Consider the following 16951-nt stretch of genomic DNA (forward strand, 5'->3'; position numbering starts at 1 on the left):
ATTCCTCAGCCCCTCCTGGGCTCTCTGGGCGTTTCCCAGCTTCTGTGCAGCATCTGGCCCCCTCTGGGCGTCCCTCAGGCTGGCGTCTAGCCCCCTCTGGTGTGGCTCCCACTCTCTTCAGTGCCTGCCAACCGACCCAGGGCTCCTTCCCGTCTGCCTCTTCAAAAGGGATTGACGACTTCTGGCTGTCTGCCATCTCTCCCCGGGGGCCCAGCCTACTCACGATACAGTAGCACCTCCCGGTCCGGCAGATCCTTCCCAGCGAGCTCCCTTCGCTCCAGCTGGCTCCAGCTACTCCTTAGCTGGCCTTTGGCTGCTGGCCTCTCACACGCACGAACGTTGCTTATCTTTATTGCTGACCTCCATAACCTGTTCGGGTCAATTACATCCAGGGGGGTCTGGCACACTTCCTCACACGCAGCTCTGCTCTTTCCCCCGGGACCTTTGACGCAGCAGAGCGTAAAACACAGCGGAACAGAAGCTTGAACGTTCTTCGTGCGAAGGCAGTAACTCAGGCTGACACTTAGCAGTCTCCTTATCTTAAAGACTTTATTCCTTAGCAAAACACAACAGTTATAAATCTCCTGCCTGGAGACCGAGCGGACATCTCGCTTGCTCAACGGAGCAAACACGCACACTGTGTGTCTTTCTCTCTCTCTCTCTCTCTCTCGGAGATACAGACCACTCCCACTTCCGTGTTCTAAACCCGCCCTCAGAATGTGAGGCGTCATCACTCAGAACTCTTAACCCTGTAAGTTCTGAGCCTCTCCTATCAGGTTAGTGTCTAACATTACTCATAGGTAATGTCAGTAAATTGTTTAATTATTAATTATTTGATTAATGGTTTGTTAATATTATTTTTATTAAGGCTATTCTGTTTACATATTCTGTATAGCGGAAGAATGATTAATACAATAACGTTGATTTAAAGAATAAAAAATGATGAATGGATGAATAAAAGCATATTCCACTGCCCATCTCTGTGTTTGATCTTTCAAATAATAAACAGCTAGGTTCCCTTTGTTTCACATTTTACTATGGGGAGGTCTGTGTCTTATGCAGTCCAAAATAGACGCCACCCTATGGAGTCTATTTTAAATCTGTACACCCTAATGGCTGCTCTCTATAGGGAGGCACACATGCCCCCTCCATACGTTGAAGGAATACACAGAGAGTGATCATAGGGTCACATGGACTAGCCCCACCCACAGCCGTTGTTATGCACTTTGTCAGTGCTTCCCTGATTAATGCTGCCTGGAAGACATATCCATGTGAACAGATGTACATGTAGAGAACTATTACATATTAGGAGGAATTAGGAGGAATCCTAACAAGACAGTGTGGATGGGGCTAGACCATGCAGCCTCTTGGTGAAAAGGAGGTGCCGCTGGTCTTCTCCCACCCTTATTCCCAATGTAGATCTTTATTTCTGCCTTGTTCCTGATGTAGATCTTCACTCACCCCTTCTTCCCTGGTGGGGAGGCTGCTATTTTGTGGTTCACTTCAGCTGCCAAAATGTCTTAGGCCGGCCCTGGTGATAGTATGCTAGGATCCATGAATTGCTGACAATTCTTCTTCTCATTTTTTTACATGGCCATATAATGTGAAATAGTTACCTGAAAATGATTGGGAGCAAATGCCTAGAATAAGCCATATTAGAAGAAAACATTGCTGTCAGAGCTGTGCTAATTTGAGAGTTGTTGTTGTTTTTTAAATCTTGTAAAATTCTCTTTCTTTAAAGAAAAAAAACTTTATTTTTTTTCCAGGTTTCCTGGAAGGCTCCTTTCATACTGAATGGAGAAATACTTAGTTATGAGATCCGCATGCCAGACCCTCGAATCACCCTTACCAGCAACTTATCATCTTCAATGAACCACGTAGTAACCAATCTGATCCCTTTCACAAACTATTCAGTCACCATAGTGGCTTGCTCTGGTGGCGGTGGCTACATTGGAGGATGCACAGAAAGTCTGGCTACATACGTGATGACTCATCCAACCCTCCCCCAAGGCATTAGTCCATTGTCTGTGACCCCAATCAGTGAATCATTTATTGCGGTTTCCTGGCAACCACCATCCAGGCCCAATGGGCCCCACATAAGGTAATGTAAATAGCAACATATGCAACTTAATGAAAATATGGGTCTGTACATATGCCCAGAGAAATTGTTTTTAAGCTGTGGTCTCAGGAACCCTAGGGTTCTTTGGAAGGTTTCCAAGGTTTCCTGAAGTAAAATGTTCCATAATGGCAGAGAAGACTGCTGGCTCACCACAGGACCAGGGAGATGTTGAGTATTTCTGTGGGATATTTTCTCATCATTTGAGGACTAGTAGGCTTCTCCAGGGCCCTGAAATGCTTCCCAATATAATCCATAAGGTGTCCCGTGGCAGACAAACCAGCCTGGAACAGATTGTAGTTCTAGATTTGGACACTATGAAAGCAGAATTCCCATTTGTTCGTTATCTGAGACCATCTTTTTTGTGATGTGTTTTCTGTCCTTAAGATGGTTCCATATTTTTCTGGAAGTTCAACCACCTTCACTTAGATCCCAAAGTCTTTTGTTTTGGATTGATGTTGGCCAACATAACAATGGAGTGAGAAAGAGCTGATCAAAAATGCAGTTGTGGAAGAGTTTGCCAACGCACCACATGTCTGTAGAATCAAAGTTTCAATCTTTCAATACTAGCTGTCTTAGACCTTCCTGTTCCTATCTACAAAGCAGTTCTTCCAGTGTAGCCCTGGAATGACCCTCTGGACTTCAGAAAAAAGGAAATTATGCATATGTTATGAGATCTTATTCTCTTTCTTGCTTAATGTGTATGAGACATTCCAGCAGACTAATTGGATGCATTGCAGAATAATAAAATAGTCAGGTTTGGGAAGCAATCTACATTACTGTATATATTTACAGCATGATTCTCTCACCACTGGTAAGAGAAGCAACACAACAGAACCTGCACCTGAAAACTTCATTTTCTTCATGGTGTGCCATGCTGCTTCCAACCAGAACAACCACTGAAGCAGTTGCTCAGCACAATGTGTTGGGGAGAGAAGAGGATAGGGCACCTGCCACCAGTGGAGGCGATTTGTACGCAGTCACTATCCAATGCTTTAAAAGATTGTGATATTTCTCATGGCTTCTACATCAAATTACAGAGAGACCAACCAGAACTAAATAATTCTGCAAGTTTTGGGAGGCGGGGAGGAGAGGATGGTTCTGTTGACATTGATAAACTAATAACATTGAAATGGTTCCTATGATGTGAAGACAGCAGCATATTTTGGTGATGTTAACTTTGGAATTCAGTTTCTCTGGTTGCTCTCTTGGGATAGAGGTGAAATTTATACAAAGAGAAACAAACTTGCAATCCACTAATGAGTTGAAATTTCAATACTTGATCTTGAGTCCCTTTACTATAGTTGATTTCAACCAAAACACTGGTCTGTTGACTGTAATAAACTGAGGGTGGCGGTGATGAACTGAGTCACTATAACAAAGCTATATTAAGAGCACAATCCACAGCTTATTTATTTCATTGTGATTCCTAAATAGCCTAATCTAAATGTGCTCCAATGCAACAATTGTCTATTAGTATTTATTTCTGAATTTTATACAGTGCTGTGTATATGCAGTTTACTGTGGTTTAAAGTTCCTTCAGTTCCTTAATCTACATTGCCAGTGTTCACATGTGCATTGATTAATTATAGCAAACAAATATTTGAATGTAATCATACATATAACTGCATCGAGATTATCTGTGGGTGGAGTTTTAATACCAATGCATGTGTGTATCTGTGGGCCTTAATGAAACATCACAAAAAACAAACTGGACGTGTTGAGATTGTACGTATTTTATTTATTTATTAGTTAGTTAGTTACATTTCTTCCCTTCCCTTCCTCCATGAAGGGTGCCCAGAGATATTAACAACCTAAAATCAAATATATACACACACACACACACACACACACACACACACACATATATAGTAATTAAAGTTACATTGATAAAACTAACAATACCTCTCCCCTTCTGAAGACCTGAACAAATAAATACATATTCAAATGCCTCCTGAACATGGTCTGGGAGGTCTGCCCTGGGAGGGAATTTCAGAGCAGAGTGTATTCCCACTCTCCTTGGCATCTCCAGCAAATGGACTGAAATAAGGGCCTTGTAAACTGTAGGTTGCGGGATATGCAGAATGGCACTCCTTCAAGTACTTTAGGGGTTTGCACACTAGTACTAATGTTTTGAATTGTTCCTGGTATCTCACTGGCAGCAGGGCAGCACTCTTAAAATGAGAGTGATCTGCTTCCTGTGACAACTCCACTCAGCATTCTACATTATGCACTAGCTGCATCTTCTAGATCAGGCATGATCATTGGTAGATCATTGGACGCTGAACAACTGTGGCTCCCCTTTAAAAAGCTCAACATTTTACCCCTTTCCTAAAAAAAGCTCAACAACTTTGACCCGAACTCCCAAAAAGGGGGTAGATCAGTTTTTAACTCTGTGAGTAGATTGCAGTCTCTTGGGAGTTGGCTACCCCTGTTCTAGATCATCTTCAAGGGCAGCTCCATGTAGAATGCATTGTAGTAATTTATATGGAAAGTTATCAAAGCATGAATTATTGTGGCCAGATTATCTTAGTTCAGGAACAGTCATAACTGAAGAACCTGCTGTAACTGGGCATTATTTGCTACTGGATCAACCAATGCTTCAGGTGAGAGTTTGGCATCAATGACTACCCTATACTTTGAACCTTTTCCTTCAGGACATGTCAGCTCTTTTGAGAACTATTCACTCACAGGACCCCCTATTTTATCCATCTCAGTTTATTGCCTTTAGACGTTGGCTGACCACTGTACAGCCTCTTTCAATTCTGGTGGGATGGAGAGGTAGAGATACACTTGCGTCATTTTCTGTGATGTTTTCCAAAGATGCAAGTGTGCCTTAGTAAAACACTGAAATCTTGGCGCAATCATACATACAATCACATCAAGCTTGCTTTTGTTGCGGTGTTTTATCAATGGCCCTGTATGCATTGGTAAAACCAAACTGCGTATGGTACAATCCTAGAATTTATTTTATAAATTCGTTTAAATTTAATCAGAAATCAGGAGGAACAAGTCAGACCTTCCATTCTCCCATTCACTCTTCCAGTCAGTCAGCATGCTGTATATTTTTACAAGATACTCCATTCCTACAACCCCTGTTTTGCTATCTCACACCATACACAATGGTTATTGAACACACTCAGTCCTGATGATGGGCTCTTAGATTTCTGCCCCCATCAATATTTTCCTACAGGTCAGGGGTATGAGCCTGATGATACCTCTATCTTGTCTGTGGGTGCTGTCTTTTTGGCTACTGACACTCACTGGTATTCACCTTGGAACATCAAAAATAAAGGTAGTGATGGTTACAATAGGGCCAAGAGAATTCCTGAGACAAGTAAGGCACATCCCCAAAGGTGATTGGTTTCAAGCCTGTTTGTCACAACTCTGTCACAATTAGCTTCCAGAAAGTTTTCGAAGCTGTTGTAATTAAACCAATTCTAGCCAGTTTAAATTTGCATTGTGGATATAGCTTCAACTGTGAATTCAGTTGTACAGATTCCATTGAGCTTTTCTTCCTTAACGTGAACTGTGCTGCACTAAATTTAAATCAAGTTATCCTGAAAGGTTATGCAAATGTTTAATGTTATAAATCATTAAATACTCTCAGATTCTTTTTTTTCCTAATAAAAGAAGTGTTGTGAAACATATCGTCATCCGTTTTGAAACTCATTAGGTAAGTTACAAAAAATGTCAAATCCTGAAACGTGTTTTTTTAAAAAAAACTTTACAGTTGTAAAAACAAAATAGTGTGTGACTTTTAAAAGCAACCTGATTTTTGTGTAATAACATTAGTTGAGATAATCCCAGCGTTCTGCTTGTCTTTTGTGTTAGATATGAGCTCCTGAGACGTAAAATCCAGCAGCCACTTGCATCAAATCCCCCTGAAGATTTAAATCTCTGGCACAATATTTACTCAGGAACTCAGTGGTTTTATGAAGATAAGGGTCTTAGCAGGTGAGATTACAAAAACTATAAAAACAAATGCTGGCATTTTGTATAGACTATGCTTAATAGTTCAAAGTGTTGCTCGTGTCTCTGTGTTGTGAACATGTTAATTATGTAATGAAATATTTTCTGTCATCTCCTTTGGCATTTCCCATTATTAACACACCTGGGTTTTTGCTGTTTTGTGACTCCTGCATGTTGCGTGCAATTTTTGTTCTGTTTTAAAGAGCATCAGGCTCTGGAAAGCAAGATTTGAGCTACCAGGGTAGCAGGCAAGCCATTTACACATATTTAATTTTAAAGTCAAATCATACAAGCACCGGCTCACACATTGACATGCAGGGCATCTGCGCAGCAGGAATCTGCACTGTAAATTAGTGATGTGTTTGCCTAGGAAACAAGGCTAGCCTAAGGCATTTGCTGCCTGAGGTGAAGGACAAGATGGTAGCCTCTTCCATTCTAAGTGGACTGGTAGCTCAGTCTTCAACACTGATGACAGGAGAGTGTTCTCCACCATACTTGAGGACAGCTGGCTAGCTCAAGGGTTACAGGACAGGCTTTATGACACCAATAGCTGATATCCAGTAGAGGGGAACAGTCGAAGTGCTCAGAAGGAACAGCCCGGGGAGGGGGCTGCCATTAGGGATGTTGGATAATTCCAACAAAAAATGAAACAGAAGGGGAAATTTCCTGTTTGTTTATTAGTCCTGTGTTCAGAACAGAAATCAGTCTGCTGAATATGATCAGTATACACTGTTGTTCCTTTTACTCTGCAAATGATATTTCCTTTGCATTGAGATGGAATAACTAACGACAATGTACCCAATTAATTGCATAAATTATGGGAGTGACCTAATTTTGCCATAACATTCAGCGAGAGGAGTAACATAGGATGGAATTCAAAAATGTGCTAATATTATGCCAGTCAAGGCATAATTTCCAATAGGAGCCCAATGTCAGGGCTTACCAACCCTTATTATCATGCCTTTTATCCACCTCCATATAGCACCCCGTCTTCTTTTGGCATTGTAAAGAAAAGATTCAGATAACTGTTTCTTTCCCTACATATGACCAAATGTTGCTGGGAGTGAAGTGAATTGGAGGTGGAAACCCAGAAGGGAAGGAGAAATTAAAATGCCCTCTGTGCTAGTTTCCAGTTGGAGATTGTTCTCTTAAAAGCAAGTTTAGGTTGCAAGCAGAAAAGGGAACATTAACATCACGTATCATTTCAGCATCAGCAATACTGGACAAGATTCTCTGAAAGACAGCTAGATATAGAGAAGATTATCCATGGGCAGGATGTTTGAGAACAGTGTTGTAAGATAAATTTGCAGTCATTTTGTCACGTGTCTGTGTATCCAGAAGGAAATCTCACTGTAGGAAATACAGATAACTCTGGAGTCAGTTAATGAGCATAGGAAGGAAGGGGAGGATTAACTGATAGTCTGGGAATGGTGGGAGTACTGTAGACTGGCTGCTACTACAGGGATGAAGTGAAGTTTGAAAGAATACTAGTCAAAGTACAACTTAGATTAAGTATGCTTTTTTGTTAAGGGTGCAACTCTTTACCCCACCCCACCCCAAAAAGAAAGAAAAATGAATGCATCCACCTCTACACTTTCTTTCCCCAAAAATTGCAGATGGCTGGGGGTGGGGGGATTATCCTGATTAGGATTGCGGCTTATTGGAGCAGGCTTTCGGTCACCCCCCACAATGCCATTTTCCCACCAAAGGGTAACTTTGAGGATGCTATCTGCCCCAAAGGTGTTATTTGTCGTGCACAATTCCACATCCACTGAGTTTATGGATGGGAAGGAGAGGGGATCTAATTCCTAATAGGGACCTGTACGTGTACAACTTTTATATGTTTAGGCTCTGACCCTTTACTTCTGGTTGTTGTTTGAAAGAGATTAAAGGGGAGAAAGGGTTTTCTCTGGTTATAACTTTTTTTAAAAAAATATAGTGTTTAGATGAGGCTATCCTTCCACACTCACACATTCATTCATTCATTGGCAGTTATAGCACACATTGCTTAAACTTACACAGCTGTATTATTTGAAACGTTGAGTTTTTATATTTGGCTGGGATCAGCTGATGAAGCATAAGGCAAATACTGTTAGGGTGGGATGCAGAGCTTCAGATCAGTGGGTTTTCCCAAAGAGGAAAAAAGCACCATTGAATCAACTTTATATCTAAGTCCTGGCAGCTTGCCATTGCTGTAATTACATCTTGAATTGAGCTGTAATCCCTCACTACTTTGGAAAACAATAACAATCCTATATGGCATCTTACTTTGTTTATTGTTACTGTGCTAGTATTGGCCTAGTATTTCAAGCAAACCTGTAATTCTTTGTCCATGGATCTCAAACAGTATAAAGAAGCACCTTTTTAAAAGAAAAGAAAAAACAGACTTTTTTTCTCATGGTTAGTAAAACAATATAATAGATGTTTAGCATGCCTCAACTCTTCAAAGGATATATATTTTTCTATTTCTTTTAATGGTATTAATCCTTTAGGTACACAACATATGAATATAAGACCATAGTGCACAATGAGGTTGGATACACATCGAGTGAAGAAGTGGTCGCTACAACATTGGCGGGTTTTCCAAAGAAGGGAAGTAACGTCACTGCACAACCTCTTAACCACACTGCTATAGAAGTGAAGTGGTCCACCCCAAGTAAGTGCCCTTGTTATTTTGACTCCCAGTCAGGTCTGGGCTATTTCCCACATGTATGTGGATTGCTTGATTTCTCTGCACTTAAGGACAGACAGCAGAATATGTGAACTTTGAGGGAACGTTTTGCAATCAAAAGGATGTGAAAGTTTGATCTGTGGTGTCAGATCTGTGTTGGTATATTCACGCATGCCAGTTAATAGGCCAGGGTGGTTAACAGGACCAGGTCTGGCCTGCCAAGCTGTTTCTTATCACCCACCTTCCCCGCATTCAGCTTACTGGCAGTGAAGTCATTTGCAGCAATGGGATCAGTATCCCTCTGCCCCACCATTGTTTCCTAGAGGGAGTAAAGAGTGTTCCAATCAGCTCTGATTATTCTTGAGCCATGCTGGGAAACATTGGGAGAGACTGACATACTCCTTCCTATTCCAGAGTGCTCTGACTTGCTACAAAACTCATTCTGTGCCACAGTTAAGCAGCTGAGAGGTGCATCGTAGGTAACATTGAACTTCTCCTATTCCAATTTGCTGGGGGAGGGGCCTGGGATCCTACAACCTTCCCCACCCCCCTGAACAGATTGATGGAGAGCTAAAAAAGACTCTCATTAACCCCCTTCCCTCCTTCCCCACTACAGTGCTCTAGTGGGAATGAGATGATGGGGAGGTGAAGTGTGTGTGTGTGTGTGTGTGTGTGCGCGTGTGTGCGTTTACCAAGCGGGTTTGTGGTCTGTAGGTGTACCATATGTTTGGTGAAAGTGTAGTCTGTATGTGTGCGTCCCCTGCATGTGTGTGATGTGTGAGCAAGAGAGTGAATTTGGGTTGAGCAGTTCCTGCTTTGTTCACACTCTCTTATGCTTTGTGCATGTCCACCCTGGATGTGGCCCTTGAAAGGGTTGACCAATATCAAATGCAACTCTCAGGCCAAAAAAGGTTAGCCGCCCCAGCATTAAGTGAAGTTGCACTCATCAAGCGTAGGTCATCTGTATATGAGCTAGCTCCAAGTCATCCATTTTCATGATTTACATTGCTCAGGTGAGCTGAACGATCATTGGCATCTTGTTTAAGAGCTAAATGCCTTTGAAATGATGGAAACAAAACCTGGGGAGAAACCAGCCCCTTTTTCAACCTTGAAATTCCATATACGTGTAATCATTGTGTAGAAGAGAGGCAAGATCATGCCTGCTGTGCCTGCCCCTGCCCTCCATGTATGTACAAATCTTTGGTTTGTACAATTTGTATGTTGTGGTCAATTATAATAAAATCAGAGCAGAATAAGACATAGATTCAGAGCTCTTGGGAAATTGGCACAATGACTTGCTGAAGCCAGTATTTTGGTTCAAACTCTTCTTCACATCCAGGAGAGTTATGGATTTTCTGTGCATGAAAAGTACACATTTGTGCTGTGTCATCTTAAAAGGAACATATCCATTTAATCCAGATTACCTGTCCATCAAAGCAGTGGGTTAATTCTTCAATATGTACATGCAAATCTGTCTGTAAGCACTTGCTAGTGACTCTCAGCAAATATAGGCTCCTTATTTTATAATTGGATGCCTGAAGTAAGCATGCTTATAAAAACTGACAAACCTAATAGATCTGAAGCAGGCTGCTGAAGTTTCATTACTTTAGTAATCTGAACCTCTGACCTTCCAGATAGAGGTAATGCAATCTGGCTTCATTTTCATTCTTACTGCAGAAATTTCCTAGATATCTGTTTATGAATGCAAAGGTTAAACATCAAGTGAGGGTCATTAGAGCAAACCCTCATTTATTCTTTCATTGCTGGAATGCATTACACTAGGCAAACTAGCAATCTACCTTCTTCCAAATGTTTTCATTTTGTCACAGGCCTATGCCTTTCCCTCCAATAACTAGATCACTTGAAAATAGCTTTCTTTTATGTCTTTGTTTCTGGTGGGATCTTGAGAGAAAAACAGAAGTTGGGCGTACGTAGCTCCTGTTAAAATTGCACTATAGAAATAAAAGAAGTTGGAAACAAAAGCTCTGTTTAGATGGTATATCAGTGCACGGTCTCTCCATGTACTCGCTCAAATTCTGAACAAATCTACGTGGGTACAACTTTTCCTCTCCCCATACAACCAGGGAGCCTGCATTTTTCAGTGATCTAATTTCATGCAAAGAGCCTACATATGTATACACTCTGTAGACTGTCTTGCCAGAGTGGTGCATGCTCTGGTTATCTCCCGCTTGGACTACTGCAATGCGCTCTACATGGGGCTACCTTTGAAGGTGACCCGGAAACTACAACTAATCCAGAACGCGGCAGCTAGACTGGTGACTGGGAGCGGCCACCGAGACCATATAACACCGGTCTTGAAAGACCTACATTGGCTCCCAGTACGTTTCTGAGCACAATTCAAAGTGTTGGTGCTGACCTTTAAAGCCCTAAACGGCCTCGGTCCAGTATATCTGAAGGAGCGTCTCCTCCCCCATCGTTCTGCCCTGAGGTCCAGCTCCGAGGGCCTTCTGGCGGTTCCCTCACTGCGAGAGGTCAAGTTACAGGGAACCAGGCAGAGGGCCTTCTCGGTAGTGGCGCCCGCCCTGTGGAACGCCCTCCCATCAGATATCAAAGCGATAATCAACTACCTGACATTCAGAAGACATCTGAAGGCAGCCCTATTCAGGGAAGTTTTTAATATGTGACATTTTAGTGTATTTTTCATCTTTGTTGGAAGCCGCCCAGAGTGGCTGGGGAAACCCAGCCAGATGGCCGGGGTACAAATAATAAATTATTATTATTATTATTATTATTATTATTATTATTATTATTATTATTATACATTGCAGGTACTTGGGTTCTGTTCACACATTTGGTGAATGGGAAGATGGGGCCCGTATGTGTGTGATTCCCACTTCTCCTATCTATGCACTGATATCCCCAAATGTGATTGAAATCCAAATAGGATTAGAGTCAGTCCTTTATGGTGTCGTAATTAAAAGTTTGACTTTGGAGCAGCTAAATTTGGTACCTCTTGGATTAAGTGGTTTGAGTAATGTGACCTTTATTTGTATTACAAACATTTGTCCCTGACTGATTTTTCATTTGAAAAAGCATGTTTGCATACACATGTTTGCTTCTTCCTTTAGGAAGAAGGGTGAGATATAGATTCAGTCATCATCATCATCTCAGTAGCAATGATGCTATCATTTTCCTCAGATGCTTAGGTTGTGCTTGAAGTTAAGGATTTAGGGCATACTAATATAAGCACTCCTAAATTCCATTGTTTTCAGTACAATAATCACATGTTAACTAGAACAGAAAGTGTCCAAAATATTATTTTATGGCAGGGGTCAGCAAACTTTTTCAGCAGGGGGCCAGTCCACTGTCCCTCAGACCTTGTGGGGGGCCAGGCTATATTTTTGGGGGGGAGGAAAGAACAAATTTATATGCCCCACAAATAACTCAGATATGCATTTTAAATAAAAGCACACATTCTACTCATGCAAAAACACGCTGATTCATCTGCGGGCTGGATCATCCGTGGGCTGGATTTAGAAGGCCCCGGGTCTTAGTTTGTCTACCCATGTTTTATGGCATGATTTGTTCTTGAATTATAGTCAACCCTGTAGGTTTCAATGCCACAATGCAAAGAATGTAATTCTCAACAATACTGGATGTGTAATGTCTGAGGATGCGTCTTACATTTCAGTGATGCATGTGGGAACATGGTGTATGGCCCCAGACAAAGCCTACATTTGTTTGTTTGTTTGATTAGAATACTGGTATCACACCTTATAGCCTCCAGAAGGCCCTCAAAGTAACTCACAAAAGAATACAATCACATTCAAATGTAATATCAGAAAAAATAATAATAGCTTGGTAGCCATATGGTGCCAGGTTTATTCAGACAGCATTCTGCTCTCATACTGGTGTTGTCAGGCAGCAGCTTCCACTGAGTACCTCCTGGGGCGAGGGAGTGGGGGCCAAACAGCCAAATCTTGCTCATTCCATGATAGAGGCAGTTCTTCATGCTGAAGGCTATGAATGAAATTTTTGCTTCCATGATGCTTATTTCTCTCTATGATTGGCAACAGCTGAAGAGTCCTTTAGGGTGTGGTTTTTTATGAATCAATAATTTGGAACTTTGCCCGGATGTAATTAGTGAAATAGATAGGCCTGTGCATTCCCTGCTGACCTGGAATCAGTTTGTGCAAGGAATGGCGGATGAATGTCCCCAAAGCATGGTCTTCCCACCCAGCATTCAAGGCAGTTCCCAAGAGGGGTTAGGAATCCAAATTACATATATATCATGGAATAGTTGGTTTACTCCCCATGCTTCTAATATATTTGGCACTGACAAGATTAACTATACCTTGGTGCCTAGTCGCTAGGCTCAAAGTCCACAGTTTCATGAGCACAAGCCTTTGCAGCAAGTCTATTGCATATATAACCAGTGTTACCGGTAAACTTAATACTGTACCAGAACGTGCAAGAATATTATTACTTGTCCTTTCATTTCCAGTTTCTTTTTTCAATATTATTGGGATTTTAAAAAAAAAATTAATTAATTCTACAGCCTTGCAAGATGTTCAAGGAAATATTGAATATTATGTCCTCTCCTGGAACACCGCTGGCCATGACAACACCAGGAAGATCCCCGCCAGTGAAAACCTAGCTGTCATTGGAGAACTACAACCTAACACAGAGTATTGGATTTCGCTTCAAGTCTTCAATGGGGTGCACAGCATCACAAGTGAGGTGGTGCATGTGAGTACATCAGACGGAGGTAGGTTTAGTACTGGATGCAGCCTGGCTTAAAATCTGAGAATGAAATTGATTGATTTTTGTTAGGGTTGAGATCAGTCATCCTTCCATTATGAAATTTCCGGTATAAGAGGGAAAAGGACTAAAACGCTAAAATGCTTAAGTGCTGGTTGTCATCAAGTGGCCGATCAATAAAAGGTCCCACTGAGACAGCAGCACAAAGCTCTAATAGCGGATATTAACCCACTTTGTTCTCATCCTGCCCTGTTCACTACTATCCGTGTGCTCAGTTTGGAGCTGAGTTCATGTCAATAAACGGAGAGATTTAAAAAACAATTAATGGTTTTTAAAAAGATTTGCTCTGCGAAGCAGTGTGCTTTTGACATGACAGTCAACTCTCAGGCCATTCCTGAGTCACCAAAAATGGAAGGTGTAAACCCCACTCTCTGGGAGAATTTCCCCATGAGTCATTTCCAAGTCAGTTAGCAAGCGGGAGGGAGGGAGGGAAGAAAGCAACTTGTGAATCTGAAATGTGTTTGGAATGGCCTTTCTAATCTTTTTGGCTTTATAAAGTCTCATTATAAACATTATAATATCATTACCTCAGAAGCAAGTGTTCCAGGTCATTAGCAAAGCACTTTAAGTGGGGATTGCATTTCCTTTGCAATGCCAAAGGTCAGCCCCCTTTTGTTTATAAAATAGAACTCCTTGCGAGTGCAATTTTTCAACTGGTTAAGATGGACCTACGAGATGAAAATAGGTCTTTTTGCATAGCTATTTCTGACATGCTTAAATAATTTGTGTAATTTAACGCTAAGGAAGATTTTGAAGAGGAGGAGTGAGGCTTCATCATTATCCTTGGTAATCAGCATTCAAAACCATTTACATAATAACAGTATTGCACGTTGCTTCTCATTGCCCAAGTTACAAGGCTGCTAAAAGCTATTGATATGTCACTTTTCGCCACAGAGTGCATTTAAAGTTGCTGCTTTAGGAACAAGATTGTTGCTTGGGCATGTGTGAAGAATGAAGCCAAACCAAATAATTGTGGATGGGGCCACACAGATAAGTGAATAATTTATCATTGTATCCCACTGGTCGCATTCTGCTAAAGATGAAGGCGATGCTGGTGGTATAAAGCGCTTTACCACCATCTCCCACTGTTTCTAACTGAGATTATAATAAGCCAATTTAGAGAGGAATACAGACAGTGATAACTTCATCAGAGGCAAGCAGATAAGCAGCAGACCCTCTGCTAAACCCAAATTCTAATCTGCATTTAGTTAAACACATGATTTTACAGAGACAGCTGGAGTTTATTCAGCTTCTTCCTTTATTTCTAGAGCCGGAGGGCATGTTCCCTCCAGAGGTTGTCATCATCAACAGTACAGCTGTACGTGTCATCTGGACATCGCCTTCAAACCCAAATGGTGTTGTCACAGAGTATTCTGTCTATGTAAATAATAAGCGATACAAGACTGGAATGAAGGCACCCGGGTCTCTGCTTTTAGGAGATTTGTCTCCATTCACTGTTTATGATATACAGGTTTGAGCAACTTTTTTTTTTTATCTATACGTATGCTGTAGCTGATTTTACATAATTGGAGTGGGAGAGTGTTCTGCTTTTCATTGGTATTTCAAGGAACAATTCTGAATATATATAAAAACATGCAAATCTAATAACCACATAAGCATTTATTGTAGTATGTGTATATATATATATTTATCTGATGGGAGTTCTGTATAGACACACATATAAATGGTTTCATATTTTTAAATCAATGGGCTCACAAGCATTTTTTTTTCTGAGCATACATTTTATTTTTGCATCTGTGTATTTTCCTCTATCTCAAGAACATCAAAACTACATCTCCTCTGATCCCATAACACTAAACTTACAATATATATTATAAAGAGGCAACAATCCTACTCCTACTCATTAAAACAAAATTGTAATTGTTTTAGAAACATCAGGCATGCATAATACATCAACCTAGAGAAATAATGATATTGCATTCGTTAGCCTTTTATCATCCTTCCCCTCCTCCCTTCTCTTTGTGGAACAGGCTGATCTCAGCCATGAAATCCTAGTCTTCTAAAAATATCATTAATTTTTAAAACCTTTCTTTTCCTTCTTTTTCCTCCTCTTGTCTCCTTATCCTTGGGTTACCCCAAAATCTGTATGTAATTTTCAGGTTTTTTGAATTATGTTCAAGACAAGAGCTTACAACTATTTCCCCTGTAATTGAATTGCATTTATTTCTTGAACAGTTTGTTTTGCTTTAATTGCAACTTTCCCGTTTTGTTTGTCGCATTCAGACTTGGCTTAGTCTGAATTATGTATGGGCAGGTCGTAACAGTAATCATGTATACTTTGTCCTAAAATTTGCATCCCGTTGCAGCGTGCCATAAATAAACGTCACCCAGAGGCACACCATAACAAATTTCTATGTTCCAACCCCTCTGCAACAGCAGGCCCCCACCTCCATTAATACACATATGACTTTCCAGTTTGTGCATGGACACACATTTGTCTTTCTTCAACAGTAACACAAATTCCAAGCACTTTCACACTTCGGGGACCTTCATATTAATTTACCAAAGGCAATATTAATCAGTTGCTCTTCGTTATCCTATCTGAGTATAAGCGCCAGCACTTGTGGCAATGACTTATAAGAGAAAATCCAAAGTTGTAATTGTGGATTATTATTTTTAAAAACCCCCTATTGCCTTTCATACTCTGTCCCTACCCAAATACTTAGCTTCCTAAAAAATATCTACATTTGTGCCTGCCTTGTCCTTTGTCATCATGTGTTGACATCTGTCGATTGGTACTTTTCATGTATTGAGTTGCCAATGCAAAGGTGACATTATTAGTCTTTCTTTGGAGCTATTTAAAGTACTCTTAAGAACTGAGGGAGTCATATTTTGTCTCTCATCTTCAGGGTTCATCAAACATTAATACATTGCTGTGAAAGCAAACCATTCCTATTTAAAAAATAAAAAGCTGGTAGATTCAGAAAGGTGATATGGTAAGGATCAGAGGGGATCCCACAACAACAGCAGTATACTTCTACCCCACCTTTCCAACTGGGTTGCTCCAGCCACTCTGGGTGGCTTGCAACATAATATAAAAACCCACAGTGAGACATTATAAATTAAAAACATCCTGATAAAGAGCTACCTTCAGAAGTCTTCAGAAAGTTATGTAATTGATTATCTCTTTGAAGTCTGATGGGAGGGCATTCCACAGGGTGGGCACCACTACTGAGAAGGCCCTCTACCTGGTTCCCTGTAACCTCACTTCTCGCAGGGAGGGGACTGCCAGAAGACCCTGGGAGCTGGACCTCAGTGTCTGGGCTGAATGATGGGGTTGGAGATGCTTCTTCATGTATGTAGAATTCTCACTGACAGGCCAGAGTGCTGGGCTTCAGATGTTTATCTTAAGGCTCAGGCAGGTTCATATGGGTTCAAATGGTTCTTCA

At 41.0% G+C, this 16951-nt stretch overlaps 1 protein-coding gene across 4 annotated transcripts in view; it reads left to right on the plus strand.

The window, feature by feature from the left end:
- Positions 1-16951, plus strand: part of USH2A (usherin) — a 427327-nt gene that overhangs the window by 278989 nt on the left and 131387 nt on the right. For 3 of the 4 annotated variants that reach the window (XM_053383154.1, XM_053383155.1, XM_053383156.1), the window contains exons 42-46: positions 1767-2101; positions 5951-6073; positions 8581-8744; positions 13279-13488; positions 14810-15012. In XM_053383154.1, the coding sequence (XP_053239129.1) occupies positions 1767-2101; positions 5951-6073; positions 8581-8744; positions 13279-13488; positions 14810-15012 (1035 nt within the window). Of the gene's footprint in view, positions 1-1766; positions 2102-5950; positions 6074-7296; positions 7465-8580; positions 8745-13278; positions 13489-14809; positions 15013-16951 lie in introns of those variants that run through there. The other variant, XR_008329695.1, reaches the window with a different exon arrangement.

Source organism: Podarcis raffonei, chromosome 3, assembly GCF_027172205.1.
Source record: "Podarcis raffonei isolate rPodRaf1 chromosome 3, rPodRaf1.pri, whole genome shotgun sequence".
Taxonomy (NCBI): Eukaryota; Metazoa; Chordata; class Lepidosauria; order Squamata; family Lacertidae; genus Podarcis; species Podarcis raffonei.